The 25946-nt window shown below is 37.2% G+C and overlaps 2 protein-coding genes across 4 annotated transcripts in view; both read left to right on the top strand.

Annotated features, from left to right (window-relative positions):
• Positions 1-4494, top strand: part of lpcat3 (lysophosphatidylcholine acyltransferase 3) — a 20671-nt gene extending 16177 nt beyond the window's left edge. For both annotated transcript variants that reach the window (XM_058747845.1, XM_058747846.1), the window contains 5 exons: positions 515-681; positions 812-959; positions 2722-2877; positions 3012-3139; positions 4242-4494. In XM_058747845.1, the coding sequence (XP_058603828.1) occupies positions 515-681; positions 812-959; positions 2722-2877; positions 3012-3131 (591 nt within the window). In that variant the 3' untranslated portion in view covers positions 3132-3139; positions 4242-4494. The remainder of the gene's footprint in view (positions 1-514; positions 682-811; positions 960-2721; positions 2878-3011; positions 3140-4241) is intronic.
• A 1648-nt stretch (positions 4495-6142) lies between these two features.
• clstn3 (calsyntenin 3) lies at positions 6143-24841 on the top strand. Of its 2 annotated transcripts, XM_058747821.1 has the most exons (19): positions 6143-6448; positions 7286-7352; positions 9773-9895; positions 11009-11219; positions 11308-11516; positions 14205-14354; positions 14592-14777; positions 15109-15396; positions 16271-16383; positions 16550-16709; positions 17226-17285; positions 17460-17608; positions 17798-17946; positions 20191-20417; positions 20890-21051; positions 21846-21991; positions 22096-22231; positions 22470-22654; positions 23262-24841. In XM_058747821.1, the coding sequence occupies exons 2-19, from the start codon at positions 7286-7288 to the stop codon at positions 23409-23411; spliced, it is 2871 nt and encodes a 956-aa protein (XP_058603804.1). In that variant the 5' UTR covers positions 6143-6448; the 3' UTR covers positions 23412-24841. The 2 variants fall into 2 exon arrangements, with proteins under 2 accessions (XP_058603804.1, XP_058603805.1); XM_058747822.1 differs by lacking the exon at positions 7286-7352.
• The last annotated feature ends 1105 nt before the right edge of the window (positions 24842-25946 follow it).

The following is a 25946-nucleotide window of genomic DNA, read 5'->3' as shown; positions in this document are numbered from 1 at the left end:
GTCTGGAGTGATTCTGGATGAAGGAATGGTCTCTGATCTCTTGTCAGGTGTTTTCTAACCTCATCAGGCATTATAGGAGAAAATTTAGAGCTGTTAAACTGGCAAATAGAGGTTTCAAAAAGTATTGAATAAAAGGGTCCCGTTAATTGTGGCCAATGTGTATTAGAGAAAAACATTTATTTCATAATGATATTTCCCCCCCATTTTAAATTCTTATTATCCAATGAAAGGTTAGATTTTTGTGAATTTTTTTAATAAAAGATCAAAAGGATTAACAATGCAGATTAATTTTCACAGCCTTCTTTGATCATATTTAACAAGGGTGCTGATATTTTTGGCCATGACTGTATATATAAAATTATAATAAATTAATTTTAAACAGTCTGCTGTGTTATCTGTGTAATGATTTCAAACAAAATGTTAAGATTATTTTTTAAATATGTTTGACTGAAGTATCCAGAATCACTGAATACAGATTTCTCTCATATATTTATATTGATATATTTATACTTAGGAAGGTGTGTGTATACTCTCTGGGCTGGGCTATAATGGGAAGAACGAAAAAGGGGAGAACCAATGGGATGCCTGTGCAAATGTGAGGCTATGGCTATTTGAGACCACACCGCTTTTCACAGGGACCATCAGTTCTTTCAACATCAACACAAATGCTTGGGTTGCCAGGTATGCACATGCTTTTGTAAATTTGACATTTATTGCAATCAGAGTCTTTCAAAAATCTTTTTTTTAATGTATGTGTCAATTAATTTTCTCTTAATTTCTCTTTTCTTTCCACCCTTCTTCTTCGGTACAGGCATGTGTTTAAGAGGCTGAGGTTTTTGGGTAACAAGTTGTTATCTCAAATGTTCACATTGTTATTCCTGGCGATCTGGCACGGCTTGCACTCAGGGTACCTCATCTGCTTCTCCGTGGAGTTCATCATTGTCAATGTGGAGAGACAGGTAACCATGGCAACATTGCTATACCAGATATGAGGCGTGAAGATGTTTAGAATCAAGAAGACTGAAGTCTTTGAGTCACATACTTTCATGCCAACCAAAGGCAGATCTGAAAGTTTACAGCTTTGAAGAGAGAGTGTTTCTGAGTTTAGTAACTCACTGAGAATTTATTTGAAATGATAGTCTTGCTCTAATGTTAGGGATAGAGCAAAACTAACTGAACTGTAGAATCCTTATAGATCAGTAGTAAGGTTATCAAATATTAAATGTATCTTGAATGGCTTACACAGAGTGTCTATGTGTAATATATTATATATATATATATAAATTAGTGCTGTCAATCGATTAAAAAATGTAATCGCGTTAATCACAGTCATGGACTGTGATTAATCACAAATTTAAAATACTAGGATTTACCTGTAGATGTGTTGAAATAAAGAAATGCATGACAAACTAGTTTAAGGAAACAGAACCTTTCACACTTCCGCCAGGTATGAGACATGATCCTTATTATTCTTTTATCATTATTCTTTTGTTTTTATTCAGCCATTATCAGCCTTTATACTAGCAATAAAACGCTTACCAAGTCACATCGCTTTAATCCCAGTATACATTTACCCAACTATTATCAAAAGTATTTCTAAATAAATATAACAAAACATTTCTTGCAACCTTACGTGAAGTATTATGACAAAATGCATTATGAAGAAGAATTGGACCTGTTCTGCAGCTGCATTAGAGCTAACATTAGCATCATGCTTCATAAGACAATTTATGAGATTAATAGTACACTTTTACTCAGAACTCACTTCAAACCACCATCCTTTTGCTATATAATAATATATAATATATTCTGAATAAAAGTGTTAATTTCTTAAAATATATAAAAATTCTTATTGACGCCAATTTAGGTGAGTGATTGAGGTACTAAACTGCATTTTCATATAAAGAAACAGATGGTGAGATTCAGCTGGCAATGACAGTATGGTACTTAAGAATGGCAGTTGCAGTTGTTGCAAGTAGTTTGCTTGTAAAACACAATCTTACAGGTTGCAGACAGCTGTGATATGAGGAAGCATCTCACACTTGTAGTCCAATCTTGAAAATGACAAATAGTGCTCACGTCAGAAAATATGAGACATCTGTAGACATTAAATGAAAGTTGATGGAATATTAACAAATTGACATTTTCCTGTCTGAGACAAAACACATTTTTTGATGAATGCTGATGGTAGAGCTTGATCATTAACCTTCTCAGGAGAAAAAGAAAACAAGCTGAAATGTAATATTGTTCAGTGAACTCTGGCTCTAGGCGAGATTGAAACATTGTGATTGTTTACTTGTGCTATGTGTCCACCGGTGCGGAGTGAGTGGAGCGAAGTGTTCTCACTTTATGTTTTATGGGAACTGAGTGACAGGCTCATACAGGGAAACTGACAGAGGAGCAAAGCAAGCAACATTTATTAATCCAGGTTAATTATTCTTTTGGGGCAAATGAGAACACACACACAAAAAATTTACCACTGTAGGAGTTTACACAACAATGACGACTTTCATTTTTGGGAACCCCGGAAATGTGAAAAAGTCCTTTTGTTAATATACCATTGTTTATTCATGTTTATTCTTAAAGCATAAGTTAATGTTAATTCATACAACTTAAATAGCATATGGAGCATTTCTTCTGCACAAGTGGACACATGCTGTTAGACGAAGGCTCTAGAAACAGGCTAAAAGTAATAAAACTCTTTTGTAAATATTTTTGCAGGCTCAGTCACTGGTGCGGGACAGTCCTTTGCTGACATCTATAGCTCAGAGTCATCTGTATCCGTTTGTATATGTAGTACAGCAGTTAATTCACTGGCTCTTTATGGGATACCCTCTGGTGCCATTCTGCCTCTTCACGTACGACAAGTGGCTTAAGGTTTGTTCTCATTCCTCAGCGGTTCGTTAATAATGAATCTGATGTTGAAAGTGGGATGTTCATGATCCTTACCTCCTGTATCCATTCAAGTGTTTGCTAGTGTCATTTACATTTGGAATGTTTTTGTTTTCCAGGTTTACTCCTCTATATATTTTTGTGGTCACATCTTTTTCTTCGTTGCCTTTCTCGTCCTGCCATACCTCCGCAAGGTGTTCGTGCCTCGAAAAAGAGGCAGTGAGAAAAAGGAGGATTAATTAAAATGGTAAATTTAGCATCTCTCTCTTCTAAACTCTACTGTTTGTGCCACCTGTCTGTTCTCACTGTTTTTCTGATTTGTGAATGTATCAAATCTATTTTTTCCTGTGGAATCTAATGCTGGCTTTAGGTCATATCAATCCTTATATGAACACCTTCATAATTACTTAATTGCAAGTTGGAAACTAAAAATATTCTTTGCCCAGTTTAGATGGTATTTATTTTGTGTGGTCCAATCTTAAAGATCGCAGAAATCATTCTAATGTGCTGATTTGCTGCTCAAGAAACATTTCTTCTTCTTATTAATGTTGAAAACAGTTGTGCTGCCTAATATATAATTTTGTGTAAACCATGTTTTTTCACATTAAAAAGCATTTATTTGAAATTGATTATAAATGAGAAATGACCCCAAACTTTTGAATGGTAATGTACACAATTTCATCTGTTACTTGCATGTTGATAGTGCTAAAAAAGTCATAAATATAAAAAACGTGAACAAAAGCATGAAAACATTAGCACACTGTTCTTCCAAACCTTTTAAATATTCTTCTATTTTGATCTAACCTCAAATCTGATGTTTTGATCGGAATTTAATTATAAATACAATTAAGTATGTACATATTGTGTGTAGTTTGGATAAAGTTAACTCTAAAAGAGTGAGAAAAGTGTGTATATAATGCACATCTTTCGTTCTTTCTTTAATTCCACTAGCACTAAAAAACTCCTGAAGTGGCAAAGAGAGATATTCAGTTGCCGTGTCGTTTTTATTCTGACACAAATCACTTGAACCCAGACCCCGCATCTTAATAATGGCTTTTGAACACGTATCTTCCCAGGAGGACTTATAAGCAGCATAATCATACTTCATTAGATCATGACTGATGATTCAGTTAGGATCAGTGTGACCATAAGCCATTAAATTCCAGTAGGAAAAGTGTATCATCCCTCTGTCTCACAAAGTGTTTCACTAGCTCTGCCGCAGTGTTTCATTCATCCAAGTCTTTGTAGAGCATCTGTTTATGCTTTAGCAGTCTCTTACTGAAAGTGCTTTTGGTGTGACTGTGTGAAGATGTAAAATGATCAACTTTTTCCCTCTTTCTCTTACACAGGTTTGACTGAAGTGAACTGTGACTTTTAAAGAGCGCCTGAAGAGGACAAATTTTAAGGCCTTTAGTAATATATTACTATTTACATACAGCACTGACGTGTGTACAAATGTTAGTCCGTTGGAAAGTTCTTCGTTCTTTTGGGTGGACTGTAATGACAAAGCTGCAGAAATACAAGCATTTCTGAGGTTCAATATTCGTTAAATAAGATTTACTGATGTTTGGTGGCTGAAAATAATTATACTGTATCTGCTCATACCATTGCACTCATTACTCAGTAATGATCTCATTTCCTGTTTCCTGTCTAATCGGAGAACTGGCTTTGGCTGTCGCCGAGGTCACGTGTGCACTTTTAGAGGGGACGCAGAGCACGCGTTTCAAAGATGGAAACAAATGAGATGTGTTTTATTTTCCTTTGCTAGGAATATTTCAACCTCACATACCCTTAAAAAGACAATGAAATGTGAAAAAACTCAAGAGTGAACAGTGACTGAGCATCGCCTGGCATTATAAATGAATGTTTTTCATTTTTATAACCGTTTTTCTTGTGACCAGACAACTTCTGATGAGGATTCTTCTTTTTTTTTTTTTTAAGAATGGGTTTTATGGTAACTACATTTTGTATAGCTTTTTGACACTTTCATAAAAGGATCATCATTCTGTCATCTCATCCTCTCACTCAATTTAACACTGTCTGTCCATCCATCTGACCTTTTCTCATTCACTCCATTTTCTCCAGCAAATCTTCTTGTCCAGTGTATGAGCACAAGTGAAACTTAAACCACAGTAACATCAACACTACTAATCAGAATCATGAGTATGATGGTAAATTTGTGTCAGTATTATTTAGAGCAGAGTATTTAAATTATAAAAGGTATTTTAGTAAACTGTGCACACCAATGGCATTACTGAAAACTGCTCTGTTATGCTGTGTAAAATCTTTAAAAAGTGTCAGTGCATATTAGGAATTTTTTTTTTCCGATCTGCTCCCAGTAATTCTTACGCATATTTGCCTCCATATTTGTTTTGTGTGACATGACATATTGAAGATCCTTATAGCCTACATGACTCTTCAGTGAGGGCTAAAACCTGCACCCAGATACAATCCAAGGGAGCAGAGGCTCACTGTAGCATCAAAGTTGTTTTATAATATTTATACATGTGGTTGCAAATCTTATGGATGTAAAAATTGTTTTTGGGAAACAACTACTTCTGCCTTACTGCTACCAAATGTACAAAAAAAAAAAAAAGAGAGTGAGAGAGAAAAACACAACTACTACTTTTAAATGAAGCTGTTTTTTGTAATACTCATTAAAAATGCTGGATTTTAACAAAGTAGGGTCTAGTGTGGTTCTGGTGTTTCTGAATTGTGGTGTCAGGGTTTTGTATCTGTCTGCTGTGGGAGCCGATGTGACGTCATCTTGCAGTCTGGGCCCTAGAGCAGGAGCACAGATTGTGACCATGAGGGGTTCAGACGCACTCACAAATGACATTCATTACAAACTCGAAGTGGGAAGTAAATGTGTGGTTTGACGATGAGTAGTAGTACACAGCAGCCTCCAGATGCGTCCCTCAAACCCCAGATGTATCACACAGCCAGCCATCTCGCTGATTTAGGGATCGCTAAACGGGAGGAGCAAATATGTTTCCTACTATGAACAATGCTTGGCTCGTTAATATTAAGTAGATTATGTTAATCGCCTGGTGGCTACCTGCAGCGACGATTTGGTTGTTGCATGTTGTCTATTCGTTATGTAATTACGCTATTGTTCTCCAATGAGCGCTGCCTGGGTCATGAATATTAATGAGCTGCGTCGTTACCTTCCAATGGCGGAGGATTGAGTAATGAATATTAATGAGCAGGCCCTCGCCTCAGTAGGATTTGTAAATTCGCGTTTCACCGGGGGTGAGTCCTGAGAGCGAGAGAGACGCAGTGTGGGCGGGTTAAGAAACTGCGAGAGGGAGGAGATATCACACCGTCTTTTTTTCTCACGGCATCCACCGAAAACGGGGGCATTGGTTTCTTCATATCTAATCTTCAAATTCCAGTTTGGCTCCTTTCCGCAGTTCGAGTCGTTTCGGGAGGCACCGGAGGCCCCAGCTCTCCAGCCGTTGCGTTTGGTGTGTCGGCGGGCATCAGGCTGTCATAGGTGTGAGTGTGTGACGGATGCTTTGAGGAGACTGAGCGGAGTACCATCTCACACCTCACGGTAACATAGCCTACATTTGATCCTGAGATAATATTTATAATTCAATTCTTGCGCGTGACACAGGTGTTATATCATCTGAACTGCTCTCTGCTTTGAAATATTACATGATATTGCGATTTTTGGATCGCCTGAATTCATTTGCAGGCTTAAAAAATCGATTCGTGTTTGTCGCATATATGTGTGAGATGTATGTGAGCTATAACACCGGTCGTTTTAATAACGCGTTGTAAACACCAGTAGGTTATATCACGTATCTGTCCGTCATCCAAGTTGGAAGATATTAATCTTTATATTTATAAAAATACTAATGTAAGTAAATGACATTGCCTATGTAAATGTTTTCAGACCAGATGTTATTCGAGGACAAGCGTCATGATGAAACACATTTGATATTCTGTTAACAAACCTGCCTGTGTGCTACATTCGCGAGGATACACCTGCATGCGCGTGAGAGCGAGGATGCGCAGACTTCTCAATTTCACGCGCACTCAATTCGCTTAATACCAAGGTTTTATTGAGCGCTGATTGTCACTAGTAAATACAGCAGGCTATATAATAGTCGACGTACTGTGTCTCAAATGGGAGCCAGACCTCCTCGGCCATACTAGGCCACGAAAATTATGTCAAGGGTATTACACATCATATTCACATTTACCTAGAGCAGAGTATTTAATGTCTTAATGTTTACTTTAAGGAAATGCAAGTAAGGAAATATGTCTGTCTCTCTGTCTCTGTCTTTGCGCTTATCTGTTTCTCCTCTGTCCTCTATCTTAAACTGCTTCATACCAGGTTAATGCATGTTATTTCCCTCTGTCCTTCCCCTCCTTCCTCCCTCAGATGGCCAGAATGAGTTTTCTCTCCTTTCTCCTCTTTTGCTTGACTTCGGTTGCCCATGGCAACAAAGGTCAGTCTCCAACATCCTTTTGAATGTTGATACTGAGCACTGTGTTGATGATTAAGTGTGAATGAGTGTATTAACATTTCTGTTCGCAGCTCTGGCAGATACAGTTCATTTAAACCAGAAACTCAATCCGGTTTGCTGTATGTTACGGGTGTTAAGTATGAAATCGTGTCAGTTAATAAATGTGTGTCTCCTTTATGAATGACAACAGTAGATTTTGTAGAGATCACAAAAGGTAGGCCGCATCTCAAGGTGACATGGGAAGAGACAATATGATGAAGAAAGTGATGGAATGACAAGAGAGCGAATAGATGATGGTGGGACAGCAAAATTTGGAGAAGGACAGAAAGGATGCTGATATATATATACTGTAGGATCTCTGTGAGAAAGAGAGGGGGAGTGAGAGGTCGACTCTTGTCCTTGAAGAAAAGGGTGAAAGCTTATCTATTCTCGTCTCTGCTATTTTTAGACACGTGGGAAACCGGAGATGCTATATTTCTTAATTTACGGCTAACGTTTCTCCGTGTGATCACAGACATGCGTTGATCTTTCTATCTCCTCTGTCACAGCTGTTTACAGAGTCGTTCAAATCGCTCTGGTCAGTGTGGGAAAGTGGCACGTGTGATAAATGGAGTGAGATGCACAGCGTTGTCGCTCGGTCCGTAATCCGAGGAGTAATCCAGTGGTCTGATGCTCAGATTAATGTTATATGGCTGAGTGAGGGATGAGAGGGAGGAACGCGGGCGTGGGTGGGTGGGTGGGAGAGAGAGAGGGATAGGTGGATAAATGGCAAAAAAATACAGATTGACTTGAAATATGAGAGTGAGGTGGACACACATGAAAAAGATTGGTGCATTGAGTTAGTGGTCAGCACACTCTCTAGCAGTATAGTAGGCTATCATATGACAAGAGATTTAAATCGTTTTTTTATGAAACAGGGCTCAGTAATAAGGATTAGTAGTTTTTTACTGGCACCAGGGCAAAAGAATGATTGATTTTTGTTTTTTAGTAATATATATTTTGCTAGAAATCATATTTTCATATAAATTGTTTAAATAAATTGATGTTTTCTACATTCATACTGACATTTAATATGTAAATATACACTATTCAAATGTCTGGGGTCAGAAAGATTATTTTAATGTTTATGAAAGAAGTCTGTTATGCTCACCAAAGCTGCACTTTTTTTCAAATATACAGTAAAAACAGTAAGCATTTTTCTGTTTTAATGTATTTTAAAATGTAATTGATTCCTGTGATGGCAAAGCTGCAGTCTTCAGTGTAACATATTCCTTAAGAAATCATTACAAGCTTAATTTTGTTGTTGAAAAAATGATTTTTTAAGTAAATTTGATGTACAAGATATTGCTCAATATAAAGTTTAAAACAGTAGCATTTTAAAAAAATAAAATATGTAAAAGTCTTTACTGTCACTTTGAATCAGCTTAATGTATCTGTGCTTATTTTGTTTTTTAAATTTACTGATCCCAAACATTTGAACGGTGTATATTACAAAAAAAATGAAATATTTTCTTGAAATCAAACAGCTTTAATGTAACTCAGTGAGCAAAACAATGGCATACAAATCACAATAAGATTGGTTTGCAGTTTCCAACACATACTTATGTTTTTAAGACTATCAGAAGTAATTTTTCACAATTTTGACAATGCCTCCTCTTTTGTTATCTCAGTGACAAATAAAAAAAAAACTGAAACAACAATGCAAAAATACATCACAGAAAACCAATGTTTAAGTTCCAAGGCATAAAAATTGAATGTACAAGATAATGAATGTAAAAAATATTGTGGCAATGCAGCACCGGCCAGAACGACCCCAGGCCAGTAGGCCAGCCTTATTGTTGAGGATTTCTAATTTTCAAGGTGTTTAATGTAGGTGTGCATGGTTCTGTCTTTCTCATTCTAAGAGAAGCTATCTGTCTGTTTTTGAGTGATAGGTGCAATATACCTCACGGTGTGCGATCAGGCCAAACATTTCTACACCTAATTACTCTGCAAAGCAGCGAAGCGTGGCGTGGCGTGGCGTGGCGTGCTGTGTGTGTGTGTGTGTGTGTGTGTTTGTTTGTGTGTGTGTGTGATTGTGTTGTGTTGTGTGTCCATCACACAGTTTCAGTCGATCCCCATATGGGTATGTTTGTAACTTAATGTGCAAGTGTTATGCATATGTACAGCTGGCCGAACCATTGCACCATCTGCCACTAACGTATTTTAGCACAACTTTTTTTTTTATTTGTTGCAAATTCCTTTGGCTTGGACTGCTTGTGTTCGTCTTTGAACCTCTGCTCACTCACCTTCATAACGGTGTGTTATAAATAGTCTTGTCAAAAAAGCTGTTTGTTCTGAATCACAGATTGTTCCTGTGGCTCTCACGCCTGTCCCTTGCTTTTGTGATTGTTCTTTCTCAGCCAATAAACACAAGCCATGGATCGAAACGGAGTACCAAGGGATCGTCATGGAAAACGACAACACAGTCCTCCTCAACCCACCTCTGTTCGCCCTGGATAAAGACGCACCGCTGCACTATGCAGGTAAAGTTGCTGATAATGTCGCACCTTTATGTGTTAAGGTGCAGGCACGTTTACCGTTTCAGTATCAGTCATTTCAGTAAGAATCCACACAATAAGGAATTTTGTGCTAAATATTTCCCTACACAGATTTCGCATCAGGTTTGGATAGTTGATAGAAAGTAATTTGCTGCGCTGAACAACAGAAAGCTGCTTGGTTTGTTAAATAACAGTACAATCCATTGAACACACTGTACTCCTATCCCTCATAGACTCGTAAAAAATTAAATACTAAATATGGTGCTACCCTGGCTAAACAGCCACTCCTTAAGTCGGTAAATATAACCCCTACACCTCAAGTTAGAAAAGGAAACACTAACTGTGCATTTAATATTAAGGTATTTCCAATTTTCAATTTTATACATTGCAGTCATGCTGTGTTGAGTTCAGGTCAATAGTGTATGAACCACAGCTCACACAGAAATAACTTTCAAACAAAGCAGCTTTCGGTTGGTTAAGGCAGATAAAAATTTTCGCCTTCATGCAAATTTTTGAATTGCATGGATTCCTATTGAAATGGCTGGTGAACATTTGCTGAACGGCGATAATAAATGTGGCTGCACCTTTAGTCAGTAAATATAACCTCTTATGCCTCAAGTGTGAAAATGACACACTAATTGTGTTTTTAATATTCCTAGTGTATTTCTAATTGACAGAGTTTAGTCAAGGGTATTTTGGAATTTTGGTATTTTGTAAGGGTTATTTTGACGGGGAGGGGGGCAACTTTGGAGCTTCTAGCAGCTAGTTTAGTACTGCGGTAAGTAATTACATGTTATGTTTACACAAATTACACGAATTACACAGGGATTAAGGCTGACAGACCTCCCCCCTCGGCAGGCTGAGCTAACATTCACAGTGCCGTGTCATGTGTGACAGCGCTTCCTGAACACAGACAAGTGTTTACTTCCAGAAGAGCACTCAGCAGCCCTTTTCACATCATTTCACACATCAATGTTTTTTTTTTTACTTGTGTAGTAAATGGCACTTTAAATTAGGATTTGTACAAAGGTTGTCAATCACACACAAAATATATTTTATTCAAATGTAGTCAGTGCAGATGTATTTTTCTCTTTTCAGGGGAGATCTGTGGGTTTAGGGTTCATAACGGACCAGGTGGTTCTGGTTCGGCTCAGTTTGAGGCAGTGGTGTTGGATCGCTCCACTGGAGAAGGTCTTGTTCGGTCCAAGGAGCCTCTGGACTGTGAAAGCCAGAAGGAGCACAGCTTCACCATCCAGGCGTATGACTGCGGTGAAGGTCCTGACGGGACCAACAGCAAGAAGTCTCACAAGTAAGAGATTTCTTCTGTTCAGATGGAATTTTCTGCAAATTTATGCCACAGCCGTTGCATTCTTACACTCTTAACCCTCTCTTCCCAGGGCCACCGTGCATGTTCGTGTAAACGACGTGAACGAGTTCTCTCCTGTCTTTGTGGAGCGTCGGTACGAGGCGTCGGTTCCTGAGGGTCGTCTGTTTGATCGCATTGTGCGGGTGGAAGCCGTTGATGCAGACTGCTCACCTCAGTACAGCCAGATCTGCTTCTATGACATCATCACACCTAACGTCCCTTTCACCATTGACAACGATGGTGAGAACTACAACAGCCAGCATTGATAAAATACAGATACACTTCTTTTATCTCATGCAGGGGTGACCGGGGACAGGTGATGACGCGTCACAAAAATAGTGATTTTAATATGTATAAATATAACATATTAAAATCACTATTTTTGTGATTTTATATACATATACATACACATATCTTTTTTTAATTATTATTTAAATAAAAATTTTAAAAGTTTTTTTATGCTTACCCTGTTGCCAGCAGCTTTCATAAAAGATTTAATCAAGACTCTAAGGTTGCATTCAATTTCACTCTAGTTATAAATGAAAAACCGTTCGACTGAATAAAAAAAAAATTTAATCTTTAACGCTCATAATGAACATTATTTCACTAAAGTATGTAGCTCAAGGATGTTTTTTATTCAGTTATCAACATATTTGACTAAAAAGGATTTAAAGCTTTTAAAAATCTGTATAATTTACCGCCATGTTGTTCCAAACCTGTATGACTTTCTTTATTCAGTGGAACATAAAAGAAGATTTTTTTTTTCTCCATACAGTGGAAGTCAGTGGACTGTATCTTCTTTTGTGTTCTGCAGAATGACTAAATGATGACAGAATTAAAATTTTTAATTTTTAATTTTTAAAAAAATTTTAAACTATCCCTTAATTCAAATAATTATAGTGTAACTCCCCATATAAATGTGAAAACTTTTCAGCAATATTAAAAGTATAATATTATTACAGTGATGATATTATTACTTTGAGATGTGCTTTTATTTAAGACACAGTGAATTAATATAATTTACTTTTAGGTTTTTAAAATTGCCCAAAACTTTTGTTACATTCATGCCCTTAATATTATTACTGTAATATATAATAATTCTTGTGAAGATCATCATTTCTTTAATCATTGTTTCAAGTAATTCAGAAATGTGGTGGCATGTTGCTGTTAAGCTGGTTTTTAGGCAGTTCTCTGAACAGTCCAGTTGCTGTAGTGAGATGGAGGGATAGTCACCCTTCCTGATCATTCAATGCAGATCTGAGCACCCATTGACAGACTGAGGGGGAAGCGATCAATAGCCGACATTTTGTAACATGACAAATGCTGACGAAGAAGGAACTTGCCAATGGAAAGAAACCGAAACAAGGGAGAAAGATACAATGAGCAAGGCGCACAAGGAAGAGAGGTCCTCTTTTTAGCCATGACTTTGCAGATTTTCCTGCTGTAGTGTGTGTGTGTGGTTTGCTTTCGTAATTTGGGTCAGGCTGAACCAGACACCGCTGTGTGAATATCCTTTTATTTATTGTGCTACTTCAATATCGTTCTTTTACTCTCTCTCTCTCTTGCTCTCTCTCTCTCCTCCAGTCCACTGTTGGCCTTCACCCGTCCCTGTCATCTTTCATTGCATTGTTTGTTTTTGCTCACATTTCTCATTTTGAGCTGCTTTTGATGCTTCTGGTTTCTTTATCATATTCTCAGTGTCCCCCCAGTGAATTAAATCTGCTTTATTATTTCCAATCTGAGTCTGTTTTACCAAAGCTTCTAGCTTTCAAATCTTTTATTGTTCTCTGTATTTATTTAGCTCGATATACACCCACCGGCCTCTTCGCTAGTGCCGGGTTAGACGCATTTTTGTCTTCAGAATCGCCTTAATTTTTAATGGCATAGATTCAGCAAGGTGCTGGAAACATCCTCAGAGATTTTGGTCTGTATTGACATGATTGCATCACGTAGATCCACTGCACATCCAAGGTGCAAATCTCCCATTTCATCACATCCTGTGACTGTGGAGGCCATTTGAGTATAGTGAAGTCATTGTCTTGTTCCAAAAAACAGTTTGAGATGATCTGAGATTTGTGACATGGTGTGTTAACCTGCTTGAAAAGCCATTACTAGATGGTACACTGTGGTCATAAAGGGATGGAGATGGTATTCGGAGGTAGTCTGTGGCATTTAAATGATGCTCAATTGGTACTAAAGAGCCCAAATTGTGGCGAGGAAATATCTCCCACACCATTACACCACCAACAACCTGAATCACTGATACAAGAAAGGATGAATCCGTGCTTTTATGTTGTTTACACCAAATTCTAACCCTACCATCTCAATGTCGCAGTAGAAATTGATTCATCAGACACGGCAACCTTTTTCCAATCCTCCATTGTCCAATTTTGGTGAGCCCATGCAAACTGTAGCCTCAGCTTCCTGTTCTAGGAAATGACAGGAGTGGAACCGGTGTGGTCTTCTGCTGCTTCAAAGTTGTGTGTTCAGAGATGCTCTTCTACATACTTAATTTATAGGAGTGGTTATTTGAGTTACTGTTGCCTTTCTCTCAGCTCAGTCCAGTCTGGCCATTCTCCTCTGACCTCTGGCATCAATGAGACCCATTTTTGCCCACAGAGCTGCCACTCACTGGGTATTTTCTCTTTTTCGGACCATTCTCTGTAAACCCTAGAGACAGTTGTTTATGAAAATTCCAGTAGATCAGCAGTTTCTGAAATAATCAGACAAACCCTTCTGTCACCACAAACATTCCATGTTTAATGTCACTTAAATCACCTTTCCTCCCCATTCCGATGCTTGGTTTAAACTCAATCAAATTGACCACGTCTAGTTACTGATTAGATTTTTGCATTAATGATCAGTTACATGCGTACCAAATAAAGTGGCCTGTAGGTGTATAAACTTCTCTATCTCTTACAATTTTAGGGAACATAAAGAACACTGAGCCACTGGACTCCAAACGCCAGCGTGTCCACAGTTTCTGGGTGACAGCGTTTGACTGTGGGAAGAACCGAGCTCAGGCCGATGCTCAGGTCATAATCACAGTAAAACCTTCCTGCAAGCCAGGCTGGATTGGTAAATATTTGTACAATTTATTACTGTTATTTTAATTTTATTTATTTAATTGTATTTATTATTATCATTTATTAAATTAATTGATTTATTATTTAAATTGTACTTATTTATTCTTATGGGGGGAAAAAAACATTATTGCATTTTATAAAAATTTGAATGAATGAAAACTGACGTTATGCTACGTTACATGTTATTTTATTTTATGTGATTGTGTGTGTGTGTGTGTGTGAATTACAGGATGGACAAAGCGCATTGAGTATACTCCTGGTTCTGGCAGTATCCCTCTCTTCCCGAACCTGCACTTGGAAACGTGTGAGGAGACGGTTTGGAACATCCAGGCTACTGTTGAACTTCAAACGGGTCATATCGGGAAGGGCTGTGACAGGGACAGCTACTCAGATCGATCTGTGCGCAGACTCTGTGGTACGTTTGATTAAGTTATTTCCTGAGTTCTTCATTTCTTCGATAAATTGTCCACGGTTTGAATTTGATGGTGACAGATCCTTTTTCATTAGGATTAGAGATGATTAGCGAACAGAAAATTGAGGACTTGGAGTTTATCTGTTACGGTCTCTGTTTCCCTACTGTTTATCTCATTTAGAGCAGATGGGAAAATGCCCCAAATCAGTCCATTCTCTTTAGATTAGCTGCAGGATGAAAATCCCTTCAAATTAGGGTGTACTCAATAATTCTACAGTTCTTGCTGACACCAGCCCTGTTTTTAAATCAATAACTTGTAGTTTAATATTTTCAGGTGCTGTGAGGGGTGAAGTCGACCTCCTTCCACCTCCATCTCCTGCAACCAATTGGACCGCCGCGCTGCCAACTCTTCCATCTTCTGATTCATCCCTGGTCTTCTCCTTCAATGGCTCCACCCATGTTGCTGTAGTACCTGATTCAGTTGCTTCAGCAGTATCTGGAGACCACTTCACCCTGCAGCTCTGGATGCGAAGAGGAGGGGCCAGTACTCAGCCACCGGCCAATCAGGCGAGGGGAACCCGTAAAGAGGAGGAGACTATTATCTGCAGCACTGTAAAGAATGGTCAGTCTGTGCTGGCTTCATCACCATACGGAAATCTCAGTGACATTTCAGTACCAATGCCAGGAAAATTCAATACAAAAAATAAGTTTTTAATCACACTCTTCTGTTTAAAAAAGTTACACACACTGAAAAGGGGCTGGTAATATTTTTATATATTCTTTGAGCCTCTTCTGCTCACCAATTTATATAATCAAAAATGCAGTAAAAACAGTAATATTGTGAAATATTATTACAATTTAAAATAGCTGTTTTTTGTTTTAATATATTTTAAAATTTATTTCTGCGATGGCAAAGCTGTGTTTTCAACATCATTACTCCAGTCTTCAGTGTCACATGATCATTCAGAAATCATACTAATATGCTGATTTGGTGCTCAAGAAACACTTCTTATTATTATCCATGTTGGAAATAATATTGCTTAATATTAAGCTGCTTAATAGTAATTTAGTTAAAAAGAAATGCATGTATTTGAAATATAAATCTTTTGTAACATTATAAATGTCTTTACTGACACTTTTGTTCAATTTAATACATCCTTACTGAGTAAAAGTATTAATTTAGTTTAAATATCTTAATATTTAAACGTGTTAATATGACGTATTTATAAAAATATTAATCAATTAAATTGATACAATGGAATAGTCTTCAAGTAAATAAGCAAAGTAATTATTTATGTAAAAATAATACAAACAATGTATTCTAATGTATTTCTAATTCACAAATCTGATATTTTAACAAAATATACCTTGTCAAGGTTAGCATTTTTGACCATGAAACTTAGTACCGAAGTGCCAGACATCACTGGTCAGTAGTCGGTGCTTAAGAACTCAAATATGAGCTGCTCTACTAAACAGATTTGTGGTCTCATTTCCAGATGACTCGTACTCTCACTACTCCTTATCAGTACATGGCTGTCGTCTCTCTCTCTTCTATTGGCCGGATGTGTCTGCCGCAAGACCTGTCAAATTCCTTTGGAAACTGGAACAGGTAAATTAACCGTGACAGCAAATCTTGGTTACTTTAATCCTGTCACACACAGTTTGTCACAGGAACTATTTGAGACATGTTGTTTTGAATCCTATAAATATAATACATTTGCATGTGTATGTGTTGTTGTAGAGCTTAGCTGACCTTTGACCTCTGACTCTGACAGGTATGTGACAGTGAGTGGCATCACCTGTCCCTTAGTGTGCAGTTCCCCTCTGTTACACTCTACGTGGATGGCGTGACCTTTGACCCCGCACTCATTCATGACAACGGAGCCATCCCCAACCCAGCACCACATCAGCGGCTGGTCATTGGAGCATGCTGGGGTAATTTTACTATTAGTCATATGTGATAAGTCTTAGAGGTTGGTGTGAAGATCTCAGCAGTAGGTGGAGCAGAAATCTGTAGTCGTGTTCTTTTCTGAGACTATATGTGTTTCAGCTATTAATAGACTCATGTATTATTCAACTAAACAGAATAGTTCTTACACACTGTGGCACTCGTTTAGAGTGTGTGTGTGGTAGAAAGATGCCCAAGCTTTCCGTCTCCTGCTGTTCTTCTAACTGGGTCACCTAGTCTGTGTTAATCACCTTAAGTAATAGATCAGTAATGGCAATTCTGGCATTATTTACTCACCCTCATATCATTTCAAACTGTATGCTGTTATTATTTAACTTATTAATGTTACACAGCATTTGCCATATAACACCATTTCATATTGACCAGGGACTCCATAAAAGACAAAAACACAATTGCATCAAACTTTATTACAACTTAGTAAAGGTGCATTAAAGCATTTATCTGTTTTCTTTCATTTTTTTAACTTTTTTTCTGTCCTGTAGAGCCAGAAGAGAAACCGAGAGACATTGTGAACAACACCATGCCGGAGAGTAAAGAGATAGGTGAGGTGCACACCAGGACAATGAATCTGTCTATGTTTGTGTGTGGATGTGGGTATGTTATTCATAAGCTATCTGAGATCAATAGAGATACTCAGTGAAGTGTATGAGTTTAATGTCCTTAAAAGAGTCTGTATTGATTCATATTTATATATATCTTCTCATTTTGGCTCATAGGGAAGTTTGTTAGTGGTTACAAAGGGCTTTTGTCAGGAGTGACTGTGCGTCCAGGAAATGTGGAGCCCCACAGTGTGGTGGAGTGTCTGTATGCTTGTCGAGAAGGGCTTGATTTTGGAGATCTTGAGACTTTGGGCTCAGGCATGAAGGTACATTAACACTATGAATTAAAGTTTGTTTCATTTACATATTTACTCGTAATATAGCCCATAGTTCTCCCTAAAAAAAACTTGGGCACTACTATAAAGGTTTTGCTTTGTTTTTTGTCTAACTCTATTCTGTCAATAGTGTTTAAGTCACATTTAACCGGGAATGTTCCTGTAATGTCCCTTCCTCAGGTGCATGTGAACCCTAGCCAGTCTGTGCTGGTGTTAGAAGGAGACGACATTGAAAGTTTCAACCGTGCTGTTCAGCAGGTGACATACAGGAACTCTCTACGATTTGCCACACCTGGTGTCCGTCCGCTCAAACTGACCACCTCTCTCAGGTACACAACCATCCACACACCGAAACAGTGATCTTGCTTCAGCATTTCAACTAGTGCTGGGCGGTATGACCAAAAATTTATATCACGGTATTTTTCAAAATTATACCGGTTTCACGGTATATGACGGTATTTTTTTTTCATGCATGATCGGGTGTTAACCACATTTTCTACTGATTGAGGGAGGAAAAACTGCAGTAGACTGACTTAGAATGACCTATTTTATTGTCATGATGAGCGAATATTGTAGAAAAATTCCACACTAAATAGTGACTAAACACGACCCAATACATGTTAACCAGGAGTCACTCTCATTTATAATTGCGACATCGTCTGATAAAATCAACATGCATCTAACGTTACACTAAAGAGCGGCTATGCAGCGCACTGCCTGCGTCTGAGTAACAAACTAAAAAATAAAAAAAAATTAAAAAGTGCATAATATTAACAGACAAACTATGCTCATATTTATAATTCCAAACAGTCAGTTAGCGGCAAGTGCTTGGAAACGCTGTTTTGTACTCATTTACTGACGAATCTGCTGCGGTACGGCCAGCTGAATGCGGTGCTTCTCAGCCGCTCACTGCACAGAACAGACGCAGAGAGAGGCGACACTGCGCCGGGAGAGTCAGACATCACGCTCGCAGGGCAACACTGGCGATATCTTCCAACTGAACCATAGCTAAGGTTTATCCAAAAATGTCGCTAGGTTTGTCAGTTTGTATATTCTATGGAAAAAAAGCCGCTAAAAGGGTCTAAAAAATGCTAAATATAGTGCTAAAGTCGCGCTCGTGAGTGTGAGACGCGGGAGCTGATGGCAGCGGGCGGTGGATATTGTGGATGAGTTCTTCTGTGTCATCACGTTCTACAGCTTCAGAACCTCCACGCTTAGTAACACCAAAGACTATAGGTAACACATACAGCTGTGGTCTTGCCACAATGCAATAGTGAAAAGAGACCCCTCTCAAACAGTGTCGCGTTCCGAACGTTATTTAAATAACACCGGTATTGCGGTATTTTAAAAATTCATATAAGAAAAATAAACACCGGTATTCGGTATGAACCGGTATACCGCCCAGCACTAATTTCAACTTACCCAACATATCTAAAGTCTTATGAATTTTGTCATTTTGTTAGAAAATGATTTTACTGCAGTGACCAACAGTAGGTTTTGTTTCAACTACCCAAGATGAAATTAAATTACAAAATATTATCCATACTGTAGATATTTCCAAAAAAAAAGAAAAGAAAAGGCTTTCAAGTAAAGCACACTGAAAAGCAGATGAAACATTCGACTGATAAGTGCAGAGTAAAGAAAATCTGTGTAAATGTCAATTTGACAAAATCAATTTTTGTTGAAAACAACTCCCTCTGTTTTTTTGGCAAGCATGTAGATTTTAGGGCTTTACTTTACTGTCACCGGATATCAGGACAAAGGGTTGTGGTGACCAGATGTAGTATCAACAGTCAGATGGAGATTAATTTAACCAGCTGCTCACAGATTTATTGGCATGTATTCACATAAACATATGAGCACACATTAATGCAAAGTTGCAAACAGTAACATGAATATAATAATCTGATTAATTTATCAAATTAATCACAATTAATCATATAATTCAAAAGTTTGGGGTCACGTAACTAAAACCTGGGTCTGTTTTTAAAATATATGAATATTTTTATTCAGCAAAGGTGCATTAAATTAATCAAAGGTGACAGTCTTTTTTAAAATAATAATTTCTATTTCACATAAATAAAACTTTTTGTTCATCAAAGGCTCCTGAAAAAAATGTATGACTGTTTTCACAAAAATATTAAGCATCACTGTTTTCAACATTGATAATATTAAAAACTTTTTCTTGACCAGCATATTAGAATGATTTCTTAAAGATCACGTGTCACTGAAGACTGGAGTAATGGCTGCTAAAAATTCAGCTTTGCACCACTGGATTAAAGAAAAGAGTTGTTTTAAATTTTAATAATATTTCACAATACTACTGCTTTTAATGTATTTTTAATCAAATAAATGCAACCTTGGTAAGCATAAGAGGCTTCTTTCAAAACCATTAAAAATCTTAACCAACTCAAATAAAGAAATTCCATTGTTGTGGAAGACCATTTGACCTAAAGCATTATTAAATGTGTAAATATGTGACACATTATAATCATAAAAATATTAAGATACTTTATTCTCAAGTATCTAGGTATTCTCTTTAAATCATCATTATTCTCTTCGTCCTTCTGTAGGTGTTTCAGTGAAGAGAGCTGTCTCTCTCTCAGACAGCTGGAGGGTTACCTGGTCGTTCTCCAGCCTGACGCCCCTCAGATCTCTCTCTCTGGGGTGGGACCCCACCTGGCCCGGCCAGCCGCTGAGTTTGAGGGTCCTCAAGGGGTTCCCTTGTTTCCTGAGCTCCGTATTGTCTGCTCCTTGTCTCATGCTGTGAACACAGCTGCTCAGGGCATGGAAGGAGGGGGTAAGCTTTGAACATCTCACCTAAAAAAGTAATCTGTGAACCCACCGCTTGATGGATGACCCCTATAAGGGCTTTTTTATCAAAATGGATTCTATTCAATTATTCTTGGAAAATGATCTGCACATCAGACCCTGTAATAGCCCAGAGGCTCGACTTGATGAATAACTATGAACAAAAGATCTGCAGTCTAAGAAGTTGTTTTGGTTCTGTCCAGAGGCGGTGCAGCATAATAAAGAAGTCAAGGTCAAGGCATTATCTGATTATTTAGTATGAAAGTATTGTCTCTTGATAGAAAGTGAGAGTAAAACAAGCAATGGAGTTACTTGCTCACCCACAGGTTAACCTGTACTCACGGTGTTATCGGTGACTTTAGGCTTGTGCAATGCAGCGGACAGACCTTTGCTCTTCTCTCATGTCAGTGTTATGGCCAAAGGGTAGAGAATTATTCAGTCTTTTTCTGTCTCTTTATCAGCACTGATGTCAGATGCTGTGGCTCATACTCTGGATGGGTGTGAAGTCCAGCCCTTGGGGGAGGAGCTAAACCAAGAAAGGGAGGAGCTTCTGGTTGACATGGAGGCATTAAAAGAGAGGGGACTGGACATCATTAACACAACGGCCTACATTGCCATCACTGGTAATTTTTTTTATATTAACTTTATGGCTTAAATTGCCTTCACTGGTAATAAAAACAGTGGGAAAGCACTGTGTAAAGTGGCTACAAAAAATATTTGGACACTTATTTGTACTAAATATAATATTTTTGTCTTAATTTTGAACAAAATAAACAGTGTTTTAAAAATGTAAACATTGCCACTTGTTGTACTTCTTCAAAATAAATGTCACTTGATTTCATATTTTATTAAATTGGGGCTATAAATGCAAATCATGTACATGGTCAGTAAGATTTTTATTTTTATTTTAAAGTTATTTCGGGTTATAACTTATGCTCATGTGTTTGATCAAAAATACAATAGAAAATATAGTGAAAATAACTATTTTCTATTTTAATATATATTTCAAAAATGTAATTTATTCCTGCGATGGCAAAGCTGAATTTTCAGCAGTCATTGCTTCAGTCTTCAGTGTCTCATGATCCTTCAGAAATTATTCTAATATGCTGATTTGATGCTCAAGAAACATTTTTTTTTATTATCATCAATAATATTATAAATTATATAAAAAATGATATTTTTCTTTCATTACTGTTTTAATGTTGTACTGTCACTTTTGATCAATTTAATGCATCCTCACTGAATAAAGTATTATTTTCTAAAAAAAGAAAAAATCTTACTGACCTCACACTTTTGAACAGCAGTGAATGCAATAAGTAAAAAGATCAATTATTTTAGCATAAACACATAATGATCACATTCTCATTTATTTAACAGCAAATAGAAAAACTGCAACACTTTAATCCCTCTGTTTCAGGAGCGGAGTCTATCTCTGTGTACGAGGATGTGTTGCGCTCCATTCGCTATCGCTTAGCAAAGGGCTCTGCTCGTTTTGAAAGAAGGTTTCGTCTGTCGTGCTCAGAAATGAACGGCCGGTACACCAGCAACGAGCTCACGCTGGAGGTAATAAACACCACTGAACACATGACACTGATGTGGACACACACATTACTTCATTAACACACACTCTCTGTGTCTCGGTCTGGTTTTCTCTTACACTTGCTCAGGTGAACTTCCTGCACTCTCTGGACAGTCTGTACCATCCGTCTCACCTGCTGGCGTCCCAGCAGCAGTTCCTCCACCCATCCCATCACACTGGGGAACTGAGTGGACACACACTCCCCAACCCACACCGCAACTCAGGTACATGTCTGAGTCTGACATTTTTTATTGGTATTTAATGGTACATCAAATTTTTTTCCTATTTATAATGTTTAGGAAATTTTTTTTTTTTTTTTTTTACTGCAGAGAAAGTTTTGAGTTCTTTTGAGTATATTTGAATAATATAATTGTATTATTTCTCATGATATAACCTTTAAAAAATGATCAAATATAAAGAATAAACAATAATGTCTCTCTCTCTCTCTCCTCGTGTGTACAGTTGTTCCAGGAGCCGCGACTGTCATCATTATGGTGTGCGTGGGTTTCTTGGTTGTCATGGTGATTCTTGGTGTCTTTCGCATCCGTTCCATCCACCGCCGTGGTGAAGGAGCAAGAGGCGGAGGCAAAGAAGGCAGCAACCAATGGGACGATTCCGCCCTCACCATCATCGTGAACCCAATGGAGGTATGAATGCAAAAGCTGATACATACACGACTGTTCAAAAGTTTGGGGTCAGTACGTTTTTTAAAATGTTTTTGAAAAGTTTATTTTGCTCACCAAGGCTGCATTTATTTGCATTTATTTATCTGCATTTATTTAAAAAAAAAAAAAAAAACAGTAATAATGGTAAATATTATTACAAATTTAAATAACTGTTTTCTATTGGAATATATTTTAAAATGTAATATATTCCTGTATTGGCAATGCTAAATTTTCAGCAGCAATTACTCCAGTCTTCAGTGTCATGAGATCCATATGCTGATTTGGTGCTCATTTCTTATTATTATTAGTATTGAGAAAAGTTGTGCTGCTTACGATACATTTTTTTCCAGGAATCTTTAATCCATAGAAAATTAAAAAGAGCAGTATTTATTTGAAATACAAATGTTTAATAGCATTATTAACAGCTTTACTGTCACTTCTGATCAATTTAATGCATACTTGCTGAATTAAGATATTAATTTATTTTAAAAAAGTCCTACTGACCCCAAACTTTTGAACGGTAGTGTATCAGCATTATTACTGATGTGTGTGGTATCTTACATGTCTCTCTTTGTATTTGAACTTTTAGACGTATGAGAACCGTATGGGAATTGCAACAGATATGGAAGGAGAGTGTGACGACGAGGAAGAAGTAGTGGATTCGCCCGACGATACCAGTGATGACCAACGAATCATCATCAAGAAAGAGGGAAGAGACTCCGCCCCCAGACGCTACTGAGCCAATTATCCACACCCACATACTAAAACACCACCCACTCGTTTAAAACACAGGAATATACAAACACAGACACACACACAGATGCACCATCAAAGAAAATGCAAAGTGTCTAACACACCAGTGACACAATTATAGGATCTCAGCCTATGTGAATGCAATGCTTCTCTCTGGAATGTACGCTCCCACAATGCACAATGCATTCCCTCTTTGCCACTCTCGACCCAGATCCCAATATTTATTAATGGCACAATTATGTTCATTCATTCTACAACCGTTCCTATTGATGTGCTCACAACACTGTATCAAACATAATGAATACACTAATTGTCAACTCATATCAGCTAATTGACTCCGAATGTTTCAGATTACAGACTTTTGTAATTAATATAACGTCTAGTGCCCAGTACATCAAGTACAAAACCACTTCAGAAGCTGTATTTCCTCTGCACAATCTGTCTCTTGATACATTCCTTGAACAAATTCACATGTACAGATATAGAGGACTAGTCAGTAAAGGTGTTTCGTAATAGTGATAGACTCCAGCTAGGTATGCAAGTGCTTTCTTTTAAGCATCACAGTGCACACACGCACGCACACACACACACACACACACACACACACAAATCTGTGCACTTCTTCTCACAACCTCACAAAAAACACAGTACAGTGCAATGCCCTCTGCTGTATCAGAATGTTAGCTCAACCTGGGCAGTTTTGATTGTACTTAAATGTATGTAAATACAAATGACTACTACTATTATTCTCATTTTTTTTGTTGTCGGTTCCATTATTTTCGTTCATTTTCAGTCTTTGCACTTTCAGATAGGCTAGGTATTTTTTTTCTAATATCTCTATTGGTAATATCCAGTGATAATGACAATAATAGTATTAGTAATAAGAGCGGTAATGATTGGCTTGATGAATGTCTATTTATTTGTGTGTTCAATTGTGTAATTTAAAAACTTGTTAATATCTGATTCACAGTGGAACAGAAAGGCACATTATTGCTATGCCTAGAACACTTTCACCTCTGCCATCATTCTCCCTCTCTTTTCTTCCCTGTCCTTTCTCTATCCGTACACTCTTTAGATACTGCCACTGCTTTTTTGGTTTCTGAATGTACAACTGTGCCACCCCTTCCTCCTTCCAGCTCGCACTCCTCCTCTCTTTTTCCCGTGACTATTTCTCTGTCTGTGTTAGTGTACAGTGGAAACCTGTCAGTAAATAAAGGCCTGTTGTTTTTGCAGTGTGATATTAAGAATGGATAAATTTGCATTAATAAGCTATATTATTACAATGGTTACCATTGGGACAATTAACTGTACTTATAGACACAATGACATGGATTATATGGATTGATTGTTATTGATAACCGTCTGAAGAAATAATCTGTTCAAAAAATTCATAATAAAAACACACGGATGACGTTAGCAGATGGTCAGTGTTTTTTCTTTTAATATAGTCTTGAAAAGATGACAGTTGCAGACTAAAAGTATTTTAAAACAAACATTACATATTAACAAATTACACACAGATGATCATAATGTGATTATTTAGAGAGCTGTGAATGGAATATGAAATGTTTTAGAATATAAATAATGAATTGCTTATGTATCCTTCCTGTTAGGCAGGACATGTCCTCCTGTCTTAATATATTGGATGAATTATTCAACCTGCAGTTTTGAAAGATTTAAATCATATTCGTTCATAACAATATCACAGTTAAGTAAACATTTGAGCGAATTCAGTATAAATAAACCAACTACTGTGGTTTTAGCAGATGTTTCCATTTTTGCCTTGTCTGCCATGCTTTGGAATAAATTGACTATAGAAATTATTTCCTAATAGTTTCTAGACAGTTTTGTAATCAAATCAATCAATATTTTATAATTTTTATTACTCATTTTATGGGTTTTTCCTGTGTTTACAGTATTGCTTTACATTTTTACATCAAAACAAACCATGAATATATCAGAATAGCATAAACAATCAATTTACAACAAGACAGTAACATTTAATTAAATAGCCAATGTTTATCCATATATAAACATTATAATGTTATTAATCAAATAATAATAAAAAAAAAACACATTATCTGGATGTACATCATTCAAGGGGAAATGACCATTTTTAGTGGAAAACAACAAATGCAATGCAAAATCCAGTGGATTGACCTTTTTTTTGTTGGTTTGTCTCATCCACATATCAGAATAACAATATTGCTAAAATTGCAATTTATCTGTTTATTTCCATCCTGTTTTAGCATCATATTTATTGCCACTGTATGCAATAAATGAATAAAGTTTAGGTCCTTGAGTTTCACCAGAGCATTTCTGTTTCGGTTTATACGCCCCTAAATTGCACATGCTTGTTCATTTTAAAAAGTTACAGAGCTAAAAGGATACCGCACAACGGGATTTTTTTTAAATTAGTGCTCATTCTACAAATGAATCTTGAAACAATAGCTTATCAACCTGTCACTCAAAGCACGCGCTGTCACTTTAGGAATTTTACGTAACTTCAGCGTAAATCTCG

This window comes from Onychostoma macrolepis, chromosome 16 (genome assembly GCF_012432095.1).
Source record: "Onychostoma macrolepis isolate SWU-2019 chromosome 16, ASM1243209v1, whole genome shotgun sequence".
Taxonomy (NCBI): domain Eukaryota; kingdom Metazoa; phylum Chordata; class Actinopteri; order Cypriniformes; family Cyprinidae; genus Onychostoma; species Onychostoma macrolepis.
This window is presented reverse-complemented; position numbering and strand designations above follow the sequence as displayed.